General features: G+C 39.6%; 1 protein-coding gene across 1 annotated transcript; it reads left to right on the top strand.

The window, feature by feature from the left end:
- Positions 1 to 98: 98 nt before the first annotated feature.
- On the top strand, positions 99 to 19,949 carry col9a1a (collagen, type IX, alpha 1a). The gene is made up of 32 exons (XM_074695548.1): positions 99 to 859; positions 1,622 to 1,696; positions 2,278 to 2,316; positions 2,438 to 2,500; positions 6,596 to 6,649; positions 6,776 to 6,811; positions 7,083 to 7,106; positions 7,538 to 7,591; positions 7,715 to 7,768; positions 7,863 to 7,895; positions 8,737 to 8,793; positions 8,925 to 8,978; positions 9,081 to 9,134; positions 9,274 to 9,327; positions 9,845 to 9,898; positions 9,979 to 10,032; positions 10,187 to 10,240; positions 10,536 to 10,589; positions 11,255 to 11,308; positions 11,389 to 11,433; positions 11,569 to 11,622; positions 11,797 to 11,850; positions 12,127 to 12,180; positions 14,083 to 14,154; positions 16,208 to 16,243; positions 16,351 to 16,395; positions 16,653 to 16,685; positions 16,793 to 16,939; positions 17,355 to 17,409; positions 18,324 to 18,512; positions 18,789 to 18,866; positions 19,180 to 19,949. Exons 1-32 carry the CDS (start codon positions 785 to 787, stop codon positions 19,383 to 19,385), a joined length of 2,064 nt encoding a protein of 687 aa, XP_074551649.1. The 5' UTR covers positions 99 to 784; the 3' UTR covers positions 19,386 to 19,949.
- The last annotated feature ends 2,321 nt before the right edge of the window (positions 19,950 to 22,270 follow it).

Genomic DNA, 22,270 nt, shown 5'->3' with positions numbered 1-22,270 from the left:
TGGGTAAAGAATTCAGAGTTTCTTTGTAAACAATTCTTCTACTTCTTAACCTAGTTAAGTCATTTGAGTCCCCTGCTTAGTTGCAAAATCCTGTCACACAGCCAAAACATGGGCTGTTATTCTGAGCTCATGAGAATGGACTTTCTTAAAGCATGGTTTATACAGGACAGCAACACAAAGATATGTGCCAGTTACATTTATTTGAAAATTATAAATCTTTAGGAATGAAAGAAGTCATGAGAATATGTGGTTTCTAAAAATTTAGCACACACATTTATCCAGAGGCTATAAGCCCCAGAACATAAAATGTAATAAAACACTAAGAAGAAGAATTTTACAGTATTGTAACTACTTTTTGGAACATTTCCTTTGAGCCAGGTTTGGAGGCACGACTTTATTTTATGATTTAGGTTTTTTTTTTTTGGATGAGTGGCCTGCTTCTGTTTAAAGCTCCTATGAGAAATTACTGCAAAACGTTTTTGTAATTTTATTGCCTGTAACAACTGTGACAAGGAAATTTCAAGTGTAGTAAAGAGGAGATATAAGTTTGTTTAATTTCAAAGAAAAAGTAATTTCAGCATCTCTGACCATTAAAAGGTGCCCCCCTCCTCTTGGAGAGCTCACATCTCATGAATAATCAGGACTTTCAGCCATCCCTCCCCTCCAGCAGCCACTGGGGTTTCAGTCAGGGGGGAGGCTGTCAGGTGGACTGTTTGTGACCGTGAGCCCGGTCTAATCTGGGGAAAAGGGACTTTTCAGCGTCTTTCTTGGCCCTGGGAGGACCATGGCTCTCTCCAGGATTTACAGAGAGTCTCTGCTGGTGATCCTACTGCAAGTCTTGCTGCTTTGCTTCGCTCAGGTGAGACATAAGTGCTGAGATCCTTTATTGTTCATGTTGTAGAGGAGAAGAGGCTGTTTTATTTTGTACTATACTTATAATAGGTGTTTTTAAAATCATTTTGTGGTAACCAGTAGACAACTTATGAGTGTTAACTTATCTTTGCATCCTAAAAATGAAGTACAGTAGGAAAATTATTAATTTCAATGTTGTTTATAATCCTACCTGCACCTTCATTTTTTTTCTGTAATTAATAAGTTTTTTTGTACCTTAATTAACTCGTAGAAGCTATGGGCTACTGTATGACAGTGTTTGTCAAAAAAAAACTCGATTAACTTCTTTTTGCTGCACAGAAAAATTTATTTCTATACATTTTGACAGATTTTTTCTCAGTTACAATTTAATTTACAGGGCTTCAAGTGGGCTAGTATTGGATTTTCTTTGAAAAAAAAAAGATCTAATAAATTATTTTGTTTTATCATTAATCATTCATGTAAAGACTAAGAGAATGTTGTTGGTCCAAACTGGCCTATTCATACCCCTGTGAACACCTGGCACCAATAAGGTCCGGGCAGCGGCAGTAATCTGAACACATGCAGTTACTTAGTCAGTATAAAGGGACTAAAATGGGAAACCAGGTTCAGTTTCATGACCTTTCCCCTCACATTCACCTAAACAAAGACGCTCTGTGTGCGCCGCCCTTTACACCAGCAGCAGCTTTGGGTGATATTAAGAGATGAATTTCAGTGAAAAAATAAACTGATTTCTGTGTTTGCTTTTCAGAGGGGCCCCGTCGGTCCCAGAGGCCCTGCAGGGCCGCCTGGAGTAGCTGGCGTGCCGGGTGTAGACGGCATCGATGTGAGTTTCAGTTTTCAGTCACAAACACCAGTTTTGAGATGTGGGCCAAAGCAGCTGATTGGGTCATTTCTGGGTTAATCAGCTGATGAAACAGTGAGACAGATTAAACACAAGAAGTGGGTCTGAAGACGCTGACTGTAATTCCAAGACCTTTGTTAACAGCTACAGCATCACTCGGTGCCTGCCAAGGACCGTGTTTCTTAGCATACCCTAACCCTAACTGTGACTGTCACAACAACAACAAAAGTTTCTGATGGATGTGGTCCTGACACTGTACCACCTGGCTCTGCAGACACGTTGTTTAAAAAGCTGCAGCTCTTTCAACTCTGAGGTTCCTCTTTAAAATGATCCTTATGAGGTGGTAGCTGCTCACTCTTTTAGGGGGCAACAACAGAACTGTCGGTTCAAATTCCAGTATCGACAGAGTTTGGAAATTGGGTTTGTAGCTGTAGAAGAGCCAGCTGATTTCCCTGGCAGTGATTAGCTTCATTTTGGTGGCAAACTTTTGTAACAATTATTTCCTGTGCATAGATTATGAATTCTGATTTTCATTCTCTGACCATTTCTCTGTGCTCCTCCAGGGCGACAGAGGAGAGGACTCGACAGTGAACGGTGGCCCAGTGAGCTATCCTTTCCTTCCTTCTTTCACATATGAAACATAAACATTAGCACGACATGACTCTGATGCTGAAATTTGTGCATATATTAATCTTTTGTTAACGTGGGCTGTTTTGTTTATAGGGTCCTGATGGTGATAATGGCAAAGATGGAGCTCCTGGTGCTGCAGGCCTTCCAGGTGCAGATGTAAGTGAAGCATCATGTAGAAGTTGTTGTGGGTAACATCAAGCTCAGCGTGGGAGGTTTAGATTTTAACTTGTCCAGTTTTGAATGTAGAAATAAAAGAAGAGGGTCCAGTTGCATTAATCCATAAGATGAGAGACACTACATGTCTTCCTTGTTAGACTTTCCGGTAAGAGGATGTATTGAATGTCTGTAGGCTCTGAGATCCAGGGCTTGAGGTGCTCAGATCTGGTGCTGTGTGAGCAGTTTGTCTTGGCTTGGCTTCCTCTCTCGTTCCTTGTATAAATCAATCTAGTTATTTAAGGGAGAGCCTCGAGTGGCTTCCGGACAGAAACAGGGGTCTTTTTGTGTGAGATGGAGGGGTGTACTGGGGGGGATTGGCTGCGCAGAGATGGCTGACAGGGGAGAGCGTGTGCTGGTGAAGGTGGTGTTGAAAGGGCTGAGTGTGTTTGCTGTCTGCTGTGGTGACGGTGTGGAGGACAGAGCAGAGCCTCATGACAGAAAATTTGAACTAAAAACTCCCTAGAAATGAAACAAGTTGAAGACGGACAAGTTGCCATACATGTTCGGAACACAGAGCAATGGTGTTACAGGGAAACATCATTGTTGTTTATGCCTCACTGAAATGATGAGAAACTTAACTATCCAGAGTGTTATTTTCAGATTTTAGAGAGGTTTCTTTTCTTTTTTGTTGCTGCTGCTTATTTGTCTGGTGTAATGCATACTGCAAAAAACAGAAATCTTATCAAGTCTTTTTTGTCTTGTTTTCAGTAGAAAGTGTCTTTTTAGACTTAATACAAGCCACTTGCCCCTGACTAGATCACTAAAATGGGTTGTTTCAAGTCATTTAAAGACAAAAATGAGATCTGCCTTGCTTGTTACAGGTTTAAAAAATCTGCCAATGGAACAAGAATAAAATTAAAGCTGCAAGCAGCATTAGACGGGTCCTCGGGCTCCTGCCGGTTTCCCCTCCAATGTGTCCAACAAAATGAGACGAACATTTCGGCGTTTGTTTCATCTCTCTACGACATTCCTAGCCCCAGTTAGGGCTGTTTTGCTGTTCATAGGGTGGAAGTGAGTCTAATGGCTCTGAGAGAATATTATGGGATGTCGGGGAGTCAGTTGATACCATGGCAACGTATCCTCTGCTAAGCTGAGTGACATCACCAGCTGCTGCATGGAATACCTAATCAGTGTGTGACATCATCACAGGAATGCAGCAGCCCAAGGGGAGGATCAAGTCCCCCCAAAAAAGGAACAAACTTCTCATCCTGTAGGCCAGAATGTTGACCCAATCTGTGTAAAAATATGATTTTCTTGTAGAACATTTTGCGAGGAATCCAACCATGTCATTTTCAAAGCTGTGCGACTTTTATTTTTTTTTCTAGAGGCCCAACTGCTTCACAGAAGCTCCTCTCCCATCTGTTAACATTGCGTGGTCGGCCACTTTGAGGGCTCGCCATTCGAAAACCGGGCCCGAAACAACAACTTCCTGAACAACTTTTGTAGAACAGGGTCTGGTCTGTCATGTGAGCCACTTTTCATGCCAGTGCCATTTTTGGTTCCAGCGGATTTAATGTTTGTAGAAAGGCTAAAAATTCTGAAAACTCTTATTTTGGCGGGCAAATTGCCGGCTTCCTGTTGGAGCTACGTGAAAATACCTCCTATATTTTTTGTGCGTCTCAATGACACGAACATTTTGGCGTTGGTTTCATGTCTCTACGACATTCCTGGCCCGAGCTAGGACCCTATTTGTGTGCCTAGGTGGCGCTATTGAGCTTATTATGGGATGTCGGGGGTCATGTTTGGTATCAAACGTAAATTTTGGACGCTTAGAACGTGTGTGCCAATTTTGGTGAGTTTTTGAATATGTTTAGGGGTTCTAATAAGCGATTTACTGGAGTGCGGAATAATAATAAGAAAAAAGAAACGCAGCAGGAACAATAGTGCCCTCGGCCTTCGGCCGAGGGCACCTTCTAGCTTGCTAGAAGGTGCCCTGGCTCAGGCCGAGGACCCTAATTACTTAAAGTAAGATGTCAATCTAGTTTCAAGCAAATTTTCTAGTAAATTTCTCTTGTTCTATTGGCAGATTTTTTTAACTTGTTACAAGCAAGTCAGACCTCATTCTTGTCTTGAAATAACTTGAAAGAAGACATTTTTCTGGACTGATAAGTTTAATGTGGCTCATATCAAGTGCAATAAGACAATTTTTACTGTAAATAAGACAAAAACACTTGATAAGATTTCTGTTTTTTGCAGTGCACCTTGGAACCTCTTGGCTTGCTAATGTCTGATCAGGTGAAGAGTCTTTAGATGCTGGTTTAAGACAGGTGAGGGTAGGGGCTAAGTGTGACAGGAAGCTCTGGCTCCAGTTGTCACTGGCTTTGCTTTTGCCATTGAAAAATAATGAAGTTGCCACAGGCTTTTGGCCAGTCAGAAGCAGATACTCTAGCCCGTTAAAGTGAATCAGAGACAAGAAAATAACAAACAAACAAAAAAAACAGTTACATGGTCAGATATGTTGTAAAGAAATCCTCAAGTTAACACGACAAGTTGCTCCGGTCTTCAGCCTGTAGACTGTATGACATGTAGATGTCATCTACACGTCACCACCCATCTGTTCCTGTACAAAGTAATGAAGCCAATAGCCGGCAGGGGCCATATTGGAATTGCTGACTCAAGAGGTGGGCTTTGAGCCTAACAGCTACAGTTCGCCAGACCTGTGAGTCATGTGAGCTGCACCTCTGATTGGGTGAACTTGTGATCTTAATATCTGTTAAACTGCTGAGTTAGAAAAAAAAAATGCCCCTGCACAGTGTGTGCTGATTGAGAAATGAACGATTCAGACCCAAGCTGTTTTTCATTCCAGGCTGTAGATAGGTTTTTTAGTGCTGTAGTTTGTTTTTTAGCTTGGTGTGAATGTGGTGTCTGGTCTTTCTGCAGCCAGCCTCAAGTGAGCACGTGATAAACTGTGGCTCTTGGCACTCCCTCATAGGCTTCATTTTTTTAGACCGGATGCTGCTCCTTGCACCAGCCTCTCTGCCAGATAAATGATAATGAACTCACAGCTGGTTGCTTTGTCTTTAAAGTCATGCCCTTCATGTTGTTTCCTTGAATTATTTTTCTTTACGTGCAATACAGGTAGCTATTTGCCAGGCTAATGCATTCATAGAGTGAACAGAAAAAGTAGAAGTAAAGGGGTGCTGGTTTAACTCAGGTTAACCCACACAGTCTGCATACATAGGTCATAGTCCTTGAAGCAGGCAGCCTGGTTTTTACTTGAGCCCTCAGTCTTATCCCTCATGTCTTTACCCAGTCTCATTTTCTTGATTTTTCAATATTATTATTATTATTATTATTATTATTATTATTATTATTATTATTATATTTTTAATTTAATTTAATTTAATTTAATTTAATTTAATTTAATTTAATTTAATTTAATTTAATTTAATTTAATTTTTAACCAGAAGTGATCTAGAGGGTGGAGTTGAAAAATAGGAAGTTCTGGCTCTGAAGTTTTTAGGCTTTTGGAGCCAACTGTCAGAGGATGTTTTGGGAACTTCAGAGTTTTTACATTTCACTTTTCGATAACAAAGGTTGGGGCTTTCCACAGTCTGATACTCAGTTGGGATCACTCCAACTCAGGTCAGCTAGACAAACAGAAAATAAGTTCTTAAGATAATCCAGCTAAACTGTTGGCTTGTGTACAACCTGTCTGTCTATTTTTCTCCAGTCTGCTTCAGTCTGAGCTGGGTTATTGGTAGCAAGAATGTGGGATGAGGTCAAATTTATTAGCTTCTTCAAACAAAAGTTCCTATAGTATGGTTTTAATTTCTCTGGTGATGCTGTTAATAAATATGTCTCAATGTAAGACACCACACCTGTCAACAGATGTTTGAGCCTCCGCATTACTATTTAGCCAAGAGGAAATCAAGGTGGAATTATGAACAGCGTCAGTATTTAGAATATCTAATAAATCATAGTCACCTCTTGCAATTTTCAATCTGCACTCCCCTGAAAAAAGTATCAGTATGGTATAGTGTAAATATTTTTCTATTTTTGAAAGGCTTTAACAATAATGTGTTATCATCGTAGGGACCTGTTGGACCTCCTGGAGATGTGGGTGTAGTGGGCCCTCAGGGACCAAAAGTAAGTTGTCATCAACATATTTAATCATATGATACCTTCTGTATGTTCAGTCTCATTCTCAGTTTGTAAAGCTGGTCTTGCTTTTGTTCTTTTCTGTTGCTAATCCTGTGCCTGTCTTTCTTTTAGGGAGATCCTGGTGCTCGCGGGCCTCCTGGGGAGCCTGTAAGTACTAACAATAACCTTTGCTGTACTAAGTTTCATATTGACATTTAGATTTGAATAAAATACAGATTTGACTGAACAAGTGCCAAGTTGTGCTGATTGTTTTTTGTAGTCACCGTTTGTCAAAAGAAGCCCATTGTAGTCATCAATCATAATCATTACAGCATTTTTTCTGACAATGGCTCTCTTGAAAAATGACTATCTTCTTAAATTTACTTCTGTTTTACTGTCAGTCTGACTGAAACTGTAAATCTATGATTTTTTCTGACAGGGTGTTGGACCTGACGGGCTTGATGTGAGTATTAGGCTGCATACGCATCACCAACACTGAAAAAAAATGTGTTTTAGAAGCAAACTGAGAAGCACCAAAACCATTTTTTTCATGAACTTATTTTTCTCAGAATAATAAAAAAAATATTTGGTTGGTTTCATTTTGGCCCACAAAGCTAAAATTTCCTGAATCTTTCCATCTCTACTTGGATTAAGAAAGATGACAGGTCCAGAGTTAACGCTGAACTTAATCCAAGAGACAAAGAAGAAAAGAAAAGAAAAAATGTTACTGGTCAAATAACATGAAAAAAAAAAAATCAACAACAACACTGAGGCTTTGAGTATTGCAGCATTTTGACAGATGTTTTTTACGTAACACAACTATGCAGTGTGGAAAAGTATACATTTTGTTATTAACAGAGTTTTTGAGAATTAAGTTTTGCTGATTGTCTACAGGGTATTCCCGGTACAGATGGGCTACCGGGTGAACTGGGAAAAGTTGGACCACCTGTGAGTACATTTAGGAGTTTAGACACATAATGTAAACATAAATCTTATGCAGGTCAAATAACAAAGCGTACTGATAAGACCCCATACAGTGCATTGACTAATATATGTGAATGTTTCTCACAGGGAGCGAGAGGAAAGAGAGGTCCAGTGGGTCTTCCTGGTGTCGCTGGGCCAAGAGTAAATATCACAGCTTCAATCACTTACTGCTGGGAAAAAAATGAGTAACTTTTAGGGTTCAACTACATATTTAAATGTTTTATTTATTTTCTAGGGTCCACCAGGCGTGTATCAAGGCGAGGACCTGGTAAGTTTGATCGAATAGAAATCTTATTCCCAAATAGCCTAACAATATAACCCTTTAAATCAAATCTTTTGTAAATTCTTAAATGCCCAAACTGGAAAGGAAAGTTACGTAAGGAAGTTTGCTAAGGAACATGCAAACATGAATTCATGTATCATTCACATGGCTGAAAGGCTAACAGAATACAACAAATTTAGTAGACATAGATTTGTTTTTAATTTCTATTTTATTGCTTTAAAGTAAAACAGTTGTGTTTCTTTCCAATCAGAAATGTTTTAGTCCACATAAAAACTCCAGCCAATTTGAATGTTATAAGTAAAGACTGTTTGTTTAGATAGACACCATGGTTTTGCTTTGAGGCAAACATTAGCGCTTCCCCAGCTGACTGGCTGCAGCATTGGTCATAAGCCCTGCCTCCATGATGCTGAAATAAACACACCTGTGAGCAAATAGGTGAGAGTTAAAGTTGTACATAATAAAATCAGTTGCACATTGTATCCCCCTTGCACAGCTCCTGACATATGGGTTAGAGCAGTTTTCCACATATTTTATTGTCAGATTACTAATCAATGATACCTGAGGAATATAGAAAATAACTTTAACCCAGTAAAAGGCAGAGACCCCTGTAAATTGTATTGTCTTGTGACATTTAATGTCAAAACTCAAAACTAAGGTAGGCATACTTAAGCTCTTAGCCACTAAATTATCAAAACTGCTTTTCTTTAGCCAACTGCTGTTGTACAAATACAAACATTTTGATATTTTACCTTTGCTGGCTGGGTCAGTGGAGCCCCCTGGTGGAAGGGCTCTTCCATGACCTCAAATAGGCTGTTGTGTTTTTCAGTGTCCCAACGCCTGCCCCTCCGGTCTGCACGGACATTCTGGTCTCCCCGGCATGAAAGTAAGAGAAATATCTGTAATCCTTTCATTCTTTTATATCTTCACTAAATATTAGCTTTAACTTTAGAAATAGCCTGCTTTTTTATGAGAGCATTTTTAAAGATAAATGTACCTAATAATCCCTGTCTGTAGGGCCACAAAGGAGTTAAAGGGGAATCTGGAGAGCCTGGACTACAAGGACACAAGGTAACATCCTCTCCTTTCAAACTGTGCAGGATCCTGTGTAGTGTTGATAAGTGAAACTCTCTGCTAAAACACGTTTAATTTAATTTCTGTGTTTTCTTGCAGGGAGAGGAAGGCGACCAAGGACTGCCGGGGGAAGTCGGAGCTCAAGGACTGCCAGTAAAATATTTTACCTTCTCTCTATGAAAGTTTTCCTGCTAAGAGGCTTGCTTTAATTGAGACAACAACTGTTCCTCTGTCAAACATGTTAACATGGGACATTTCTGTTTCTTCTCCTCTCTCCGCTGAGTAATTTTAGGGCCCAGGTGGACCAAGAGGCCTCATAGGAATAATGGGCTCCAAAGGAGACAGGGTAAAATGCCACACAGTCACAAACTGCAGAGATGATTTGTGGATCAACTAAAAATTACAATGAAAATGAGTGAGGAAAAAAAGTGCTTTATGTCTGACCTCAGAGGCAATAACACGAGCTATCATCAGTAATTTAACTCGCTCCATGTTTTCTCTCGATGCTTTTTCAGAAATTGTGAAACAGTGTTTATCATACACTCACTACAGGAGGCCAACTATTGATCATTGAATGAAAAAAGTCACATCTCCATCTTAGTAATGAAAGTTAGAATTCCAAAGTAGCTGATGGCAATATAAGACTCGCTTCTAACAAATCAAATTGTTAATCATGGTTAAGAACTTCAGGGGTGGCTACTTAAATATTAGGGGTGACCACCCTCAGGCTGCACTGATACATGACAACCTTTAAAAGGGAAAAACAAAAGAGAAAAGCAGTAAAGCCTTTGTACTATAGTTAAAATTAATACTTTTTTGTGAAAGAATGGAATTGATTTTTCGTTTTGGGTCTTTTTCATCAGGGACCACGTGGGAAACCTGGTGATTTAGGTCCTCAGGGAATCATGGGAGGCCCAGTGAGTACTGATCTTGATATAAATCGAGCCTCCTCCCAAGATAACTTGACCATCTCTTGATAAAACTGGTGTTTTTTTAGGGAGATCGAGGCCAAAGGGGAGCCATTGGTGAGCCCGGTCCAGGTGGAGTACAGGTAAGATCATCAACAACAAAATGAAGCAGTATCAGAGACGACGACTGTGTCACTGAAAAAGAAAAACCATAAAATCTTTCTATCACTGAAAATGTAACAATAGTTAGATCTGTAACGATTGGCTTGATGTGCCTTTTTCTTTGTCTTGTCACAGGGGGATCTGGGTCCACCTGGGATCAGAGGTGTACCTGGGCCAAAAGGAGAGCCTGTGAGCAACATTTAACCCATAAAACAGTATATCTTCTTTGTTCAATACCAAAACCCTTGCTTCACTTGTTCATAAGATCTTTACTGGGAGTTTTAGTTGTAAGAGCTGAGCCGTCGTTGTTTTTCTCAGGGGCTTGGGGGTGACTTTTAATTGACTACATATATCCTCCCATAATGAAGCCATCTGAACTTCCCACAGCAAATTTATTATACCATCCTTTAGTGTTTGTAGAGACCGTTTGCTTTTTAGTCACACAGGCACCTTTTTAAAAGCCTCTTTTCTTCCTTGTCAACAGGGCCTTCCTGGTCCAGACGGACGTGAGGGAATACCTGGGCTTCCAGCTTCAAAGGTCACAGTTCATTTCAAAGCATGTTGCATCACTGTTTAGTAAAGTGATTTTCCTTAACACCAAGGGAACTGGAGAAGCATAACTTTGAGTATTCTCTACCTTATTGCAGAAATAGAAAAATTATTCAAGAAGAGGAGACAGAAAGAAACTAATGGAGAAACACAGCCGCTGATAAACTAGAATTAATGTCCTTGAAGAACAGTACTCAGGAGGGTAGAACATCTAGAGAAGAGGACAAAAGAAAAAGAGTTGTTTGATAGGGGATCGATTTGTCGAGAAAAGGGAGGAAAATCAAAGCTTCAAGGCAAAAGATAGAGGAACACTAACAACAGACACACTTTGAAGCAGAACACAGACATGGGCCTTTCTTCCTGACATGACACTGCCAGGAGAGATAGAGGATCCCATGGCTATTAGGAGCTGTAGTAAGGCGTTCAAATGCTCCTTCAGCCCTCGGGACAAATGGAGTCCCTTAGGGTTTTTAAAAGTGCGCCTGATGTAAATTATCATGAAGTCTTCTTAGAATAGCAAGGGATAAACAAGCCATCTTGGCATAGAGCAGGAGTAATCCTTATTCCAATGGAGAAGGAGTCCTAACTGAATGCTCATCTTCTTCCAGTACCTTCTGTTTTACTCACACTCAAAGTTTGTCTTTTTTGTTTTAGGGTCTTCCAGGAAAAAGTGGGGCTCCTGGTGATGCTGGTCCACAAGGGCTTCCTGTAAGTATAACCCCAAAGATTATGACTGGTGTGAGAAATGAGCCTTGAAGTTATCAATCAACTGTTTTTCCCTCATGCAGGGTTTGCCAGGCGCTTACGGCCAAAAAGGCCACGCAGGTGTACCGGTATGATCAGAATCCATGCAACAATTTACACAAAATTTAGCAACACAGCTAATTACAGATATTTCTACTTTTACCACCACCAGTGGTCACATTATGAAATCTGAATAAAATGTACTGTTTCTCTCTCATCACTAGGGTGTCTCAGGTGATCCAGGTGTTGTAGGACTGATGGGCTCTCCAGGAAAACAAGTATGTTTGGAACTTATTCAAAAGCATCCAACGTAAAACACGTGTGAATCTTGAACATGTGAATCTCAAACAAAGAGGTTAAACTGTGTGCAAAAAATAGAAGATTTAGGGTTAGGGTAACTATGGCAACAGTACTCGTACTGATATTGTGGCTGATTTGATGTTTGTTTCCAGGGAGAGCGTGGTGAGCAGGGGGAGGTTGGACCTGATGGACCCAGAGGCGGACCAGTGAGTCATCAGCATCCTTCTTTTTTTTCTTCCTCAGATATGGACTATATGTACTGTTATATATTGCATTCATGTGATGTCAGACACTTCAGAAAAGAAGCTCAAAGCAGCTGAAATTGTAGGGTACATTAACACATTAATGTTATTTCACATGAGCATACCAGCAAGTAAACACAAAACATTAGAATCTCCACATGACTGATACACATTTATCTTTGCTGATAAATCTGAGAATTTGTTTGCGTTCCCAAATCATCTCTTTTTATTTTCTTTTAGGGTGAACGCGGTGAGAGAGGACACGAGGGGCCTGCAGGTTTACCAGGACCCAGGGTAGGTACCCAGCAAGAGAGTCAATGTGTGATCACCTTTACCTCTACACAAATGACTGATGCATGGCCTGATGTGTTGGGGGAGAATCTTTCAGTTTCAGTGGGAAACACTTGAACAGGCACAAAAATGAGTCTGGTTTTCGGGTTTTGAAATTTAAATATCTTTATTTTTGACATTTGTTTTATCGTCTCCATGAATAAGAGAAAGGCCATGTAGTTTACTGGTTAAGTTAAAAAATAACTCCATGCCAGAATTGCTTAAGTCTGATTAAACTGCATTGTATTGTATGGGCAGATATGAACCAGTTTCTTGTTATTATCAATGCCCCGGGTGTAAATAAATCCCAAGAATATTGTTTTTTGTTTTTATTATTATTTCAATCAATCAATCAATATTTATTTGTATTGTGCCAAATCATAACAAACGTTATCTCAAGACACTTTACAAAAACATTTACAGGTCTAGACCCGTAAATGTTAATAAAATTTTATTAGCAGAAACCCATCATCAAGACAAGATAAGGAGTCTTATCTTATCTTAATCCACCATGAGGACAGGACTTTGCAGCATTTAGCAAGTTACAATGGCAAGGAAAAACTTCCCTTAAAGGGCAGAAACCGCGGACAGAACCAGACCTATGTTAGACAGACATCTGTCTTGACTGTGTTGGGGTTAGAGAGAGACAGATAGAGTGAAGAGAGTGGGAGAGAGAAGTATAGAGAGAAGGGGGGGCTCATACTGCTGAAGTAAGCAAGAGTGAGGCCTCTGTGTAACTTAGTGTTTACATTGAAACTGAGACCCACTAGAAATAAACACATACTTCATCTATAACACCCCATTGTTTTGTAAGTTGCTAAGCAGACTGTGCACTGGAGAAGGAAGGGTTGGCTAGAAGTCATTCACCACTTACATTGAAACTACGACTCATCAAAAGCAGATGAGTGAAGGCGACTCTGGGGATTTACTGAACCCAGAACTCAAGTTGATCACTGGACTTTGTACAATGCAGTGGATGGATCAGGAGTCTTGTTTATCTTTAACCACTGGCTACTGCAGAAGAAGTTTGCCTAGATCCCAGAGCTCTATGTTCTTGTCGGGTAACAGCTGATTAGTTACCAGAGCGTCATAAGTTAGGCCATACTTACCTTCACTTTGTCAAATCAAATCCTTTGGATAACTTTTTGGAGATTCTGGGATCCCCCACTGCTACACCAGCAAACTACGAGGGTTAATTCTCACCGAACTTGCAAAGAAAATAAAAAGATTATGGTAATGCTGTTATGGGAACAGATCCATAGGAAAATCAGATGAAGAAATAAAACCCTTATGTAGCCTTCCTGCTCTGAGCTCCTGCTGAATTAAGCTCAATAAAACAGTGAGATACCAAAACAGAGAGCAATCATTATCCACAAATACTACTAAACATGAGGATCATTCACAAAGATAAACCTTAGACAGTATCTGGTAACTGAAGCCTTAGGCAACGATTTTCTCAGAGTGGCAGGTCTTTTATGAACTCCTGTCCCTGCAATTAAATCTCTAATCCTGCAGTGAGCGAGCATGAATGGTCCCTTGTTACAGAAATCTGAAAGTCCAAGGTTTTTTTTCTGCAGATCAGGGGGGATCCAGGGCAGGAAAAGAACCCGAGAAGCCCTGAAAGAGCTCTGTGTTCCCCAGGAATGCCTTAGACCCGTGGACCCACTGTACACCACAATCACACACACCCAAAAACACATGAAGGGAGGGTGGACAGGCAGGGACTCACCGCTCAGATGAAGTGACGCTCAAAATGTTTTATTTTTTCTGTGGTCGGGTCAGGTCAAGCTTTTTGAGCTTCACACAGTTGGTTCTGTGTTTTGATTTAACTGTTTAACTTTTGGGTTTGTATGTGTGTATTTACAGGGAAGCAAAGGGGATCCAGGCCTTCCAGGACTTCCTGGTCCAGCTGGTTACCGTGGCCAGAAGGGTGACAGGGTAAGAGACGCAGAGTAACACCAAAAACACCCCCAACTCTTTAAAGGTAGAGACTGTGTGGAAACAGGAAAATTAAACAATACTAAACTGTCAGACTTTTCCATCGTCCAATTTACACACTTCCATCTAGTACAGTTACAACAAAATAACTAAAATGAACAGATTTCAGATGATTTAGTCAGCCCTGAAGTTAATAATTTATATGAGTATTTTCGGCAATCACTCTTTGGAAATAGTATTAGTCAGTCATTAAAAAAAGAAGATTTTTTTTCCTGTCAAAACAACAGCAAAGGATGCATATGCACATCTTACCTAGATCTTAAGACCAGTTAAAACATTGAAAGGATTTGCATTTTGCCCAGTTGGATCTCAAAAAAGCCATGTGTCGAGCTTCAAAATGCAAAAGAAAGAAACGGGAGTGAGACAAAAAAAGGAAAAGAAATTACTTGAGAATAACAATTCAGCTGAAATAGGCTGTCCATCAGCTGATCAAAAGTTTAAGATCGCAGCTTAAAACTCTCTGAATGAAAATAAAAGTTTCAAAAGAGGACTTAGTAATGAGAAGCTCCTTGTTGATATCTTCAAAATTTTGTTGTTTCAGCATGCTTAATCAGAACTAGATACTTTATTAATCCTAAGGGGGGAAATTGATGCAAGTTTTCCCAGAGGGCTAGCTGGAACGTTGCTACAAGTGGTGAAGCTGGCTTCATGAAGGACATCCACTGTCTGGAACTGATGTCCATTTTCGTGAACTTTCCTCACCATCCATCCCCAAATGCTCTCAATGTGATTTAGATCAGGAGAACACACAGGATGCTCTTTCAAGTAGGCTTTTTGAACTGAAGCATTGTCCTGTTGAAAAACGCAGTCATTACCGATCAGACCAGGGCCCTCAGTCATGAAGGATGCCCCCTGCAACAACGCTGCACAGCCAGCTGCTGTTTGACTCCCCTGCACAACCTGAAGCTCTATTAATCCATTAAAGGAAAAAGCCCCCTAGATCGTAATGGCGCCCCCTGGAAACACGTGCAGTGTAGTCTTGTCATGCAGTAACATTGGAAGCCATCAGGACCATTAAGATTCTTTTTTTTTTCTCATTAGAGAATAAAACTTACCTCTACCTTTCAGTGTCCCATGTTTGGTGCTCTCCTGCAAAGTCAAAACTGGCAATTTTGTGGCATTGAAGGGAACAAGGGCTTTAAAAATGTTTTTTTGTACTTTTCTCTTTGATCGCTTCTGGTGGTTATTGGGCTGCAGTCGGCACCAGCAACAGACTTGATTTGGGTCGAGGATCCTCCCCGTCTTAACAGATAGCCAATCAGATCCTCCGGCTCAGCACTGGTGAAATTGTTTTGGGTCTACCACTTGATTTTGTTGTTCCATAACCGTCGGGATCTTTACTGACTGTCTCACTGAGTCCAACCTCAGCAGCGATGACACGTTGTAAGAAGCCTTGCTTATATAGCTCATGTTTGACCATGTTTGAAGAGAGAAAGCTTTTTGTCTTTGCCATCAAAAGGTCACCACAGTGTGAATACCTGAAAAGAAATTACTTTGACTTTACATTTTTGCACACATTTTGGCTTTCAAAGGCTCTGAGCTTAAACTTTTGATCAGCTGATGAACAGATTATTTCACCTTAATTGTTGTTTACAGTATATTTGCGTACTCATCTTTTTCTCACTCCCCTTTCTTCTTTTTGCATTTGAAGCTCTACTGAGAACCTTTTTAAGATCCAAGCATGAAAATTGTAAATTCATACAATTTTCCACTTGTCTGAAAGCCAAGCCATTACATTGACTAAACATGTAATACACTCGTATGTGCAAATGTGTCACAATAACTAGAACTCAACTTGAAAATGATGTTTTAAAGAACAATGAATATTACAAATGTTAATGGAGGTAAAATCAAAGGGGGTAAAACCATCTGTCCCATTTCTGATACAAAAGCCCAACAATACTGAATAAAACAGGGACAAATTTGATACTAAAGAATAGTTTTGTTAAAATGTCTTGATGATTAAACACTGACTATGTTCTTGTCATCTCAGGGCGCAGTGGGTCTGGATGGTCCAAAGGGAGAGCAGGTATGCTTCATAAGCTTTAATATCACACCTGCTTTTTGGCTACTATCAAAGAGTGTTGAGGTAGATCACATTAAATTAAAGTAATCTGTTGTGCTCTTCTATTTCAGGGACCTGCAGGTGCTGAAGGAACACCAGGAGAGATTGGAGACCTGGTGGGTGACCAACCTTTAAAACACTTTTATCTAAAACTCTCATGATCTTAACTTTCTACTGCGCTGTTTTAGATATATAGCCGTTGTCTTCCACTTATGTTTTATTGCCTTTTGAATTCTGACTACTCACCAATGATTTTGTGACAGTCTGGTGTGGCTGATGCGATTGTCTCGACCTGTCAAATGATTAATTTTGAAAAAAATCCTCTGATTCACAATTCACATTCACAATTTGTAACATATCTTTTCACATGCAGGGAGATCAAGGCGAGCCAGGAGAGAAAGGAGCGGTGAGTTCACCCACAGAAACTTCTAACGCCCTCATCTTACATTAGCTCCAGTGTACCTGTAGTAATTTTCTTTCCTAATGCCATTTTCCTGCTGCTGTCATTTTCAGACAGGCCCACCAGGAGAGACAGGAAACAAAGGACCTGAGGGAAGCCGAGGACAGCAGGGGAAAGAAGGCAAATCAGGACAGCCAGGACCCAGAGGCATGCAGGGAGACATGGGGGTACCAGGCCTGCCAGGGCCTCAGGGACCAGCGGTGAGAGGTTTTGTTGATAGAAAACTGAGTGACAGTTTTTTACTGAATAAGAGCTGCTCATTACAGTGAAATTTGTGTCATTAAAATTAACATAGTATTAACAATGTATTGAGGATATGTGAAAGAAAATACAAATTCTTTTCCATTACGGTTCATTTTCACAGGACTAGATGCACGTTTTCCTCAAAGTGGTGTGCAGAATTTAACTGATGTAAAATACAGATAAACTTATTTTTTTATAGCAGCTTAAATATAAGTATTGCTTCTAAAGTGCTTTATGGTAGGTGAACAGAATTACAGTGAAATATAAATTAAAAATACTCATGAAAATAAATGCTAATTGTGTCTCGAAAATGAAGTGTCATCATCATCACCATCATCATCATCGTCACCATCATCATCTCTCTTTGTTCAGGGAAAATCTCCAACAGACACGCACATCAAACAAGTCTGCATGAGGGTAATGCAAGGTAAGTGTTTATCTTCTTACAGAACTCGCTGTTGTAATACCACCAACGTTTAATTTTTATGTGAGATTATTTACACTTATCTAAGGAATCTAAAAATAGCCTTTTGTATAAAAAAACATTTTGCATTTAATGTAATATATACATATTATGACTATTGTGTCAGTAATTACAAAACTTAGCTAATTTTTCTAGTACATTTCATACAAGCAGGCACCTCGAAATACTCAGTGGAAACAACATGACTGCAAATAAGCAATGAAGACACACTTTATGATATGACTTCATCATGTATTGTTTAAACAAATGCTGCACTAATACACCAATGTGGTTTAAAACTTTGACTTAAAACCTACAGAGGGCTTATTTTGTGTTAAAACACGGTTTATCTTTATTTAAAGAAAAACATTTCTACGAGTGTCTAAGTGTGAATTTGGTGAGCAGTAATTCAGATACCTTTAATAACTCACCACAAAATGACCTACTGTCAGGTACACTCAGCAACGGCTCTCTCACCGTCATGACTACATTTCTGGGTCTACAGACACGAAACTGTCATTGACAGCTTCCTCAGGGTCTCAGGCTTCTCACGGTCTGTTCTTTTTTCTGGTAGCTCTTATGGATCAGGCACAACTCTAGGCAGTTTCAGACTATGACTCCTGTGGTAAGGTTTTGGAAATAAACAGTCTGGTCAGTCTTTGATGGCAGTTGGTAAACCCTAATCACCACAGCTGGCTTCAGATTGGCCTCAGCTGACAGGTCAAAATGATTTAACACATGAGGAGATGCGTCACTAAAAAACACCAATAAGTTTGACCAAGGTGAAAAGGTAATAGGTATGACAAGTTAAATTTGTCCAGGTTTTGAATTGTGTGTGTTATAGATCTAAATGTCCAACGTGTCCTCATGTGTCACAGAGCAGCTAGCCCAGCTAGCAGCATCTCTGAGCAGACCTGAGTCAGGCATTGCTGGACTTCCTGGTCCCCCTGGCCCGCCTGGACCTCCAGGAGCCACTGGAGAAAATGGTTTCCCCGGACACACTGGGTCACGAGGACTGCCTGGTTTAAAGGGTCCGGCTGGGGTGATGGGTCGCAAAGGACCCAAAGGTGAGATCTAGATTTGAAGCTCAGACTTTACAGATCTTTTTTTGTTTGAGACCAGTTCTATATTTTGTATTTGTTCTTGTCAATTCACAATATTTTATCAATGCATTGACTCTCTGATCCTAGTTGTTTTTTCTTGGCCTTGATAAAACAGGGTCATCTCCATGTTCATGGAGGAGCAGATGAGATGTGAAGCCTGAGCCTAAACTCCAGCTAGATGTGGAATCTTCAATGTGTCCTCTTCTTAGTGATAATAATTATCATGTCTCCTCTCTGCAGGTGATCAGGGAGACAAAGGGGACAGAGGTCCCACAGCAAGGGGAGCCAAAGGGCAACCAGGTGCCCCTGGTCTACCAGGTAAGTTGCAAAATATCATAAAGATATCTGATTTTAGAAGTGATTTCCATTTTTCCGACATAGGTGCTTAAAATCAAACAAGTGGTGTTGTAAATTCAGCTACTGGTACAAAAATCGATGTCCAACCTTCAAATCGTTTTTGGCTTTAAAACAATTTAAGTTATGTCTCTGTGAATCTCAATAACTTGTGTAAAAAATGTACAAACCCCTAATTTAAGTGGAAGTAGAAGTTTTTCTAGTGCACTCTTTGCGACAGGTTTCCCAGCAGTCACAGGTTTAGCTTTCCCTAAAACATGCTAAATCTTTTCTGTAGGTAACCCCGGTTATGCAGCTTATGGCAGAGACGGTCGTGATGGAGAGCGGGGACCTCGGGGTGCTCCTGGGGTGGTGGGTGTCCCTGGGCCTCCTGGTCCTCCTGGTCTGAACGGATACTGTGAGTCATCACAGTGCATCCTGCCCATGGTGGCGTCACCGGTTTCTGCAAAGGACTCTGGCATGAAGGGCCCCAGTGACATGTGAAAAGGGGTTGAAGAGGAAAACTGAGAGACTGGAGGAAAAACCACCAGATAATTTGTCCATTTGGCTTTTGTCACTTGGTTTGAAGGGTGAATTATTTTTTATTTGTCCGCTCATTTGTAAGTAATTTTGATCCCTTGAAGCCATCTTTGTGGTTATGAAGGTGGACACTGAACAGCACACCTCGCCTTGTGAAACTCCACATTAAATGTTTCATATTACCTCAGATTTACCAACTCTGTACTGTATGACATGAAAATTAAGAACTCACTGTTAATGTACAAACCTCTCAGTCCTATTTCTATCTGAGTTACAACAACACAAGTCTGAAAGTTTTCTGTATGTTTATGTAAATGTGTCAATACGCAAATTATACTGTTGGGATGACGTACATTTTTGTGAGTATCTTTGTTGTGTATCCTCTCAAGTCCCTTCTCTCCAAATGTAGGTTATGTTTGATGAATTCTCTGTCATGACAACTGTTTTTGTGATTACAGGGTGGCTGGCAGTTTTATATGACTTCTTATTTATTATATCAAGGTTTAGTGACATCTTTGAGCTGTACAAAGGAGGAAATAAACACATTTTGATAACTTCTGGCATGTTTTGTGCAAACGAGAGTGGCCAAAACCAACTGCACATTGAACAATTGGTACAGAGGAAGAAAAACAAACGACAAAAAAACAGAGACGTTGACTCTTTTTTTCTCATACTCCCGTGGGCCCAGTTTTATAGCCTCCCCTGCTGGCCATGAGGAAGAATTCAGGTTTTATGCAGTTTGCATTGAATTTCAGACTTCATGCATTTCAAATGAAGGTGCATGCAACCAATTTTAGACAATGTATTATTATTATTATTATTATTATTATTATTATTATTATTATTATTATTATTATTATTATTATTATTATCATCATCATTATTTTAAGGTAAACTTTAATTTACAATGAATAAAAATGTTTAAGCCATTTTGTTTAAGTTATTATGATTATGGCTGATAACTCATAAAAACCTAAAACACATTTTTAGAAATAAAAATGCTCATAGCTCAATCAAAAAAGGGCTTCACAATACCAGAATGTATATCTCCTGATTAATATATTTCTTTGTAGAGTCATGAAAAAAATAGTATAGTCTTTCTGTGGGGTTCAGGTAAGGCAGGTTGGCTGGTCATTTTAGAGCAGGTACATTATGGTCAGTAAATTACTATGTAGAGGTTTTGGCGCTGATGGCAGGTGTTTTTTTTCTCAGTGGTGCTTTTAAAGTGTTCATCTTTACTGTGGAATTGCTTTCAGATTCGAAATATTTAACGAAAGTGCTTAGTGTTAACGATATATGGCTGAATGTTGTCGTAAACAGGGCAGAAGACAAGGCTAAACAAAGTACATATTTCTATTCAGGTGTGTGCTGTAGAGGCCCGCTTGGCAGCCACCTTTGTGGGGGACACATTCTTCTGAAAGGTAATGCAAAGTACTTCAGAAGTCAGCAGTGAAGAACATTTGAGGAGAGTCAGAGATGTTACACACAGTCAGGCTTTTTCAGACCTCTTGTGTCCCCTAGTGGTTTACTTTTATGTTGTTTTCAGTATGACTGTTATTTCTTTACCAACTTTACTTTTGTCACTGAATTTATGGTAATGCTATTCAGCTCATGAACTGTGTCTTTACTTTTAACCATCAAATACCTTGTCTTTCTGTCAACATGTATTGTTTTAATCTGGTCTTTGTTCCTTTCATTTTGGTACAGTGGTTTTGTAGCAAGATGTCTTTTGGGGTCCCTAAACCTCTGTTTGCTTTCAACATATTTGACTCTTATGGTATATTTTCCATTTGTCACCAATCAATATACATCATGTGACCTGCTTAAATAGATAAGGCCACCCAGCAGCTCTTAGAGTCTAATTATATGTTGCCCATTATTTGTACAATATAACTTAGCTCTCAGTCATTTTATAATCTTTATTCATAGAGTATTTCAAAACTAAGGTGAACGATATAAATGTAATATAAACTTAGAAATTGCAGAATAACCTTGTCACAAGTCTCAAGTCTCAAGATACCCAGAGTGTATTAATGGAGTTGAGATAGGTGTGCTGTTGGACGATTTTAAATTGTGATATTTTGTTTAAAACCGACTCACATATGATATGCATCATCTGCAGACATCATCATCATTTAACTTTTTCACATGGTCTGGTGTTGAAAAATCAAACTAAAGATGGAAATATCAGAGGATTGCAATTTAAATCAAATTGGCGCCCCACAAAACCGTAAAAGAATTAAATAGGGAGAAAAGCATATCATCCCAGCTTTACTTCTTATGGTAGAAGTTAAATCTTCTATACCCTGAACCAATTTAGCCAATCAATCAATCAATCAATCAATCAATCTTTATTTAAATAGCACCAAATCATGACAAACGTTATCTCAAGTCACCCATCAATTATAAAATGATATTAGCAGAAACCCATCAGCAAGACAAGATGAGGAGTCTTATCTTAATCCACCATGAGTACAGCATTTAACAAGTTACAATAATTAGGAAATACTTCTCCTTAATGGGCAGAAACCTCAGACAACAATTTAAAGACACAAGTCACTATAAACAGATGGATACTTTTACAGCCTCTGACTCTAAATAATGATATCATTAAACTCAAAGAAAAACTTACAGGGAGTGCTTTAGTTTGTATTTATAACATATATCTACGAAATATCAAATTACTGAGGAATCTGACTTACCGTATGATCCATCAAGAAATAATAAAACCAAAAACAGCACCCTCCCCTTTAATTTTGTTTGTTGTTTGATGTCAGCTGAAGGTTTTATCCACCAGGGGGCAGCAGGATGTCATCTATGCTACTGGACTGTCCTAACTGACTCTGCAC

The sequence above is a fragment of the Halichoeres trimaculatus genome, unplaced genomic scaffold (genome assembly GCF_033239565.1).
Source record: "Halichoeres trimaculatus isolate MK-OKI-2021-1 unplaced genomic scaffold, fHalTri1.1 fHalTri1_scaffold_2, whole genome shotgun sequence".
NCBI classification, from domain to species: domain Eukaryota; kingdom Metazoa; phylum Chordata; class Actinopteri; order Labriformes; family Labridae; genus Halichoeres; species Halichoeres trimaculatus.
The sequence above is the reverse complement of the archived record's forward strand: the minus strand, read 5'-3'. Positions and strand labels throughout refer to the sequence as shown.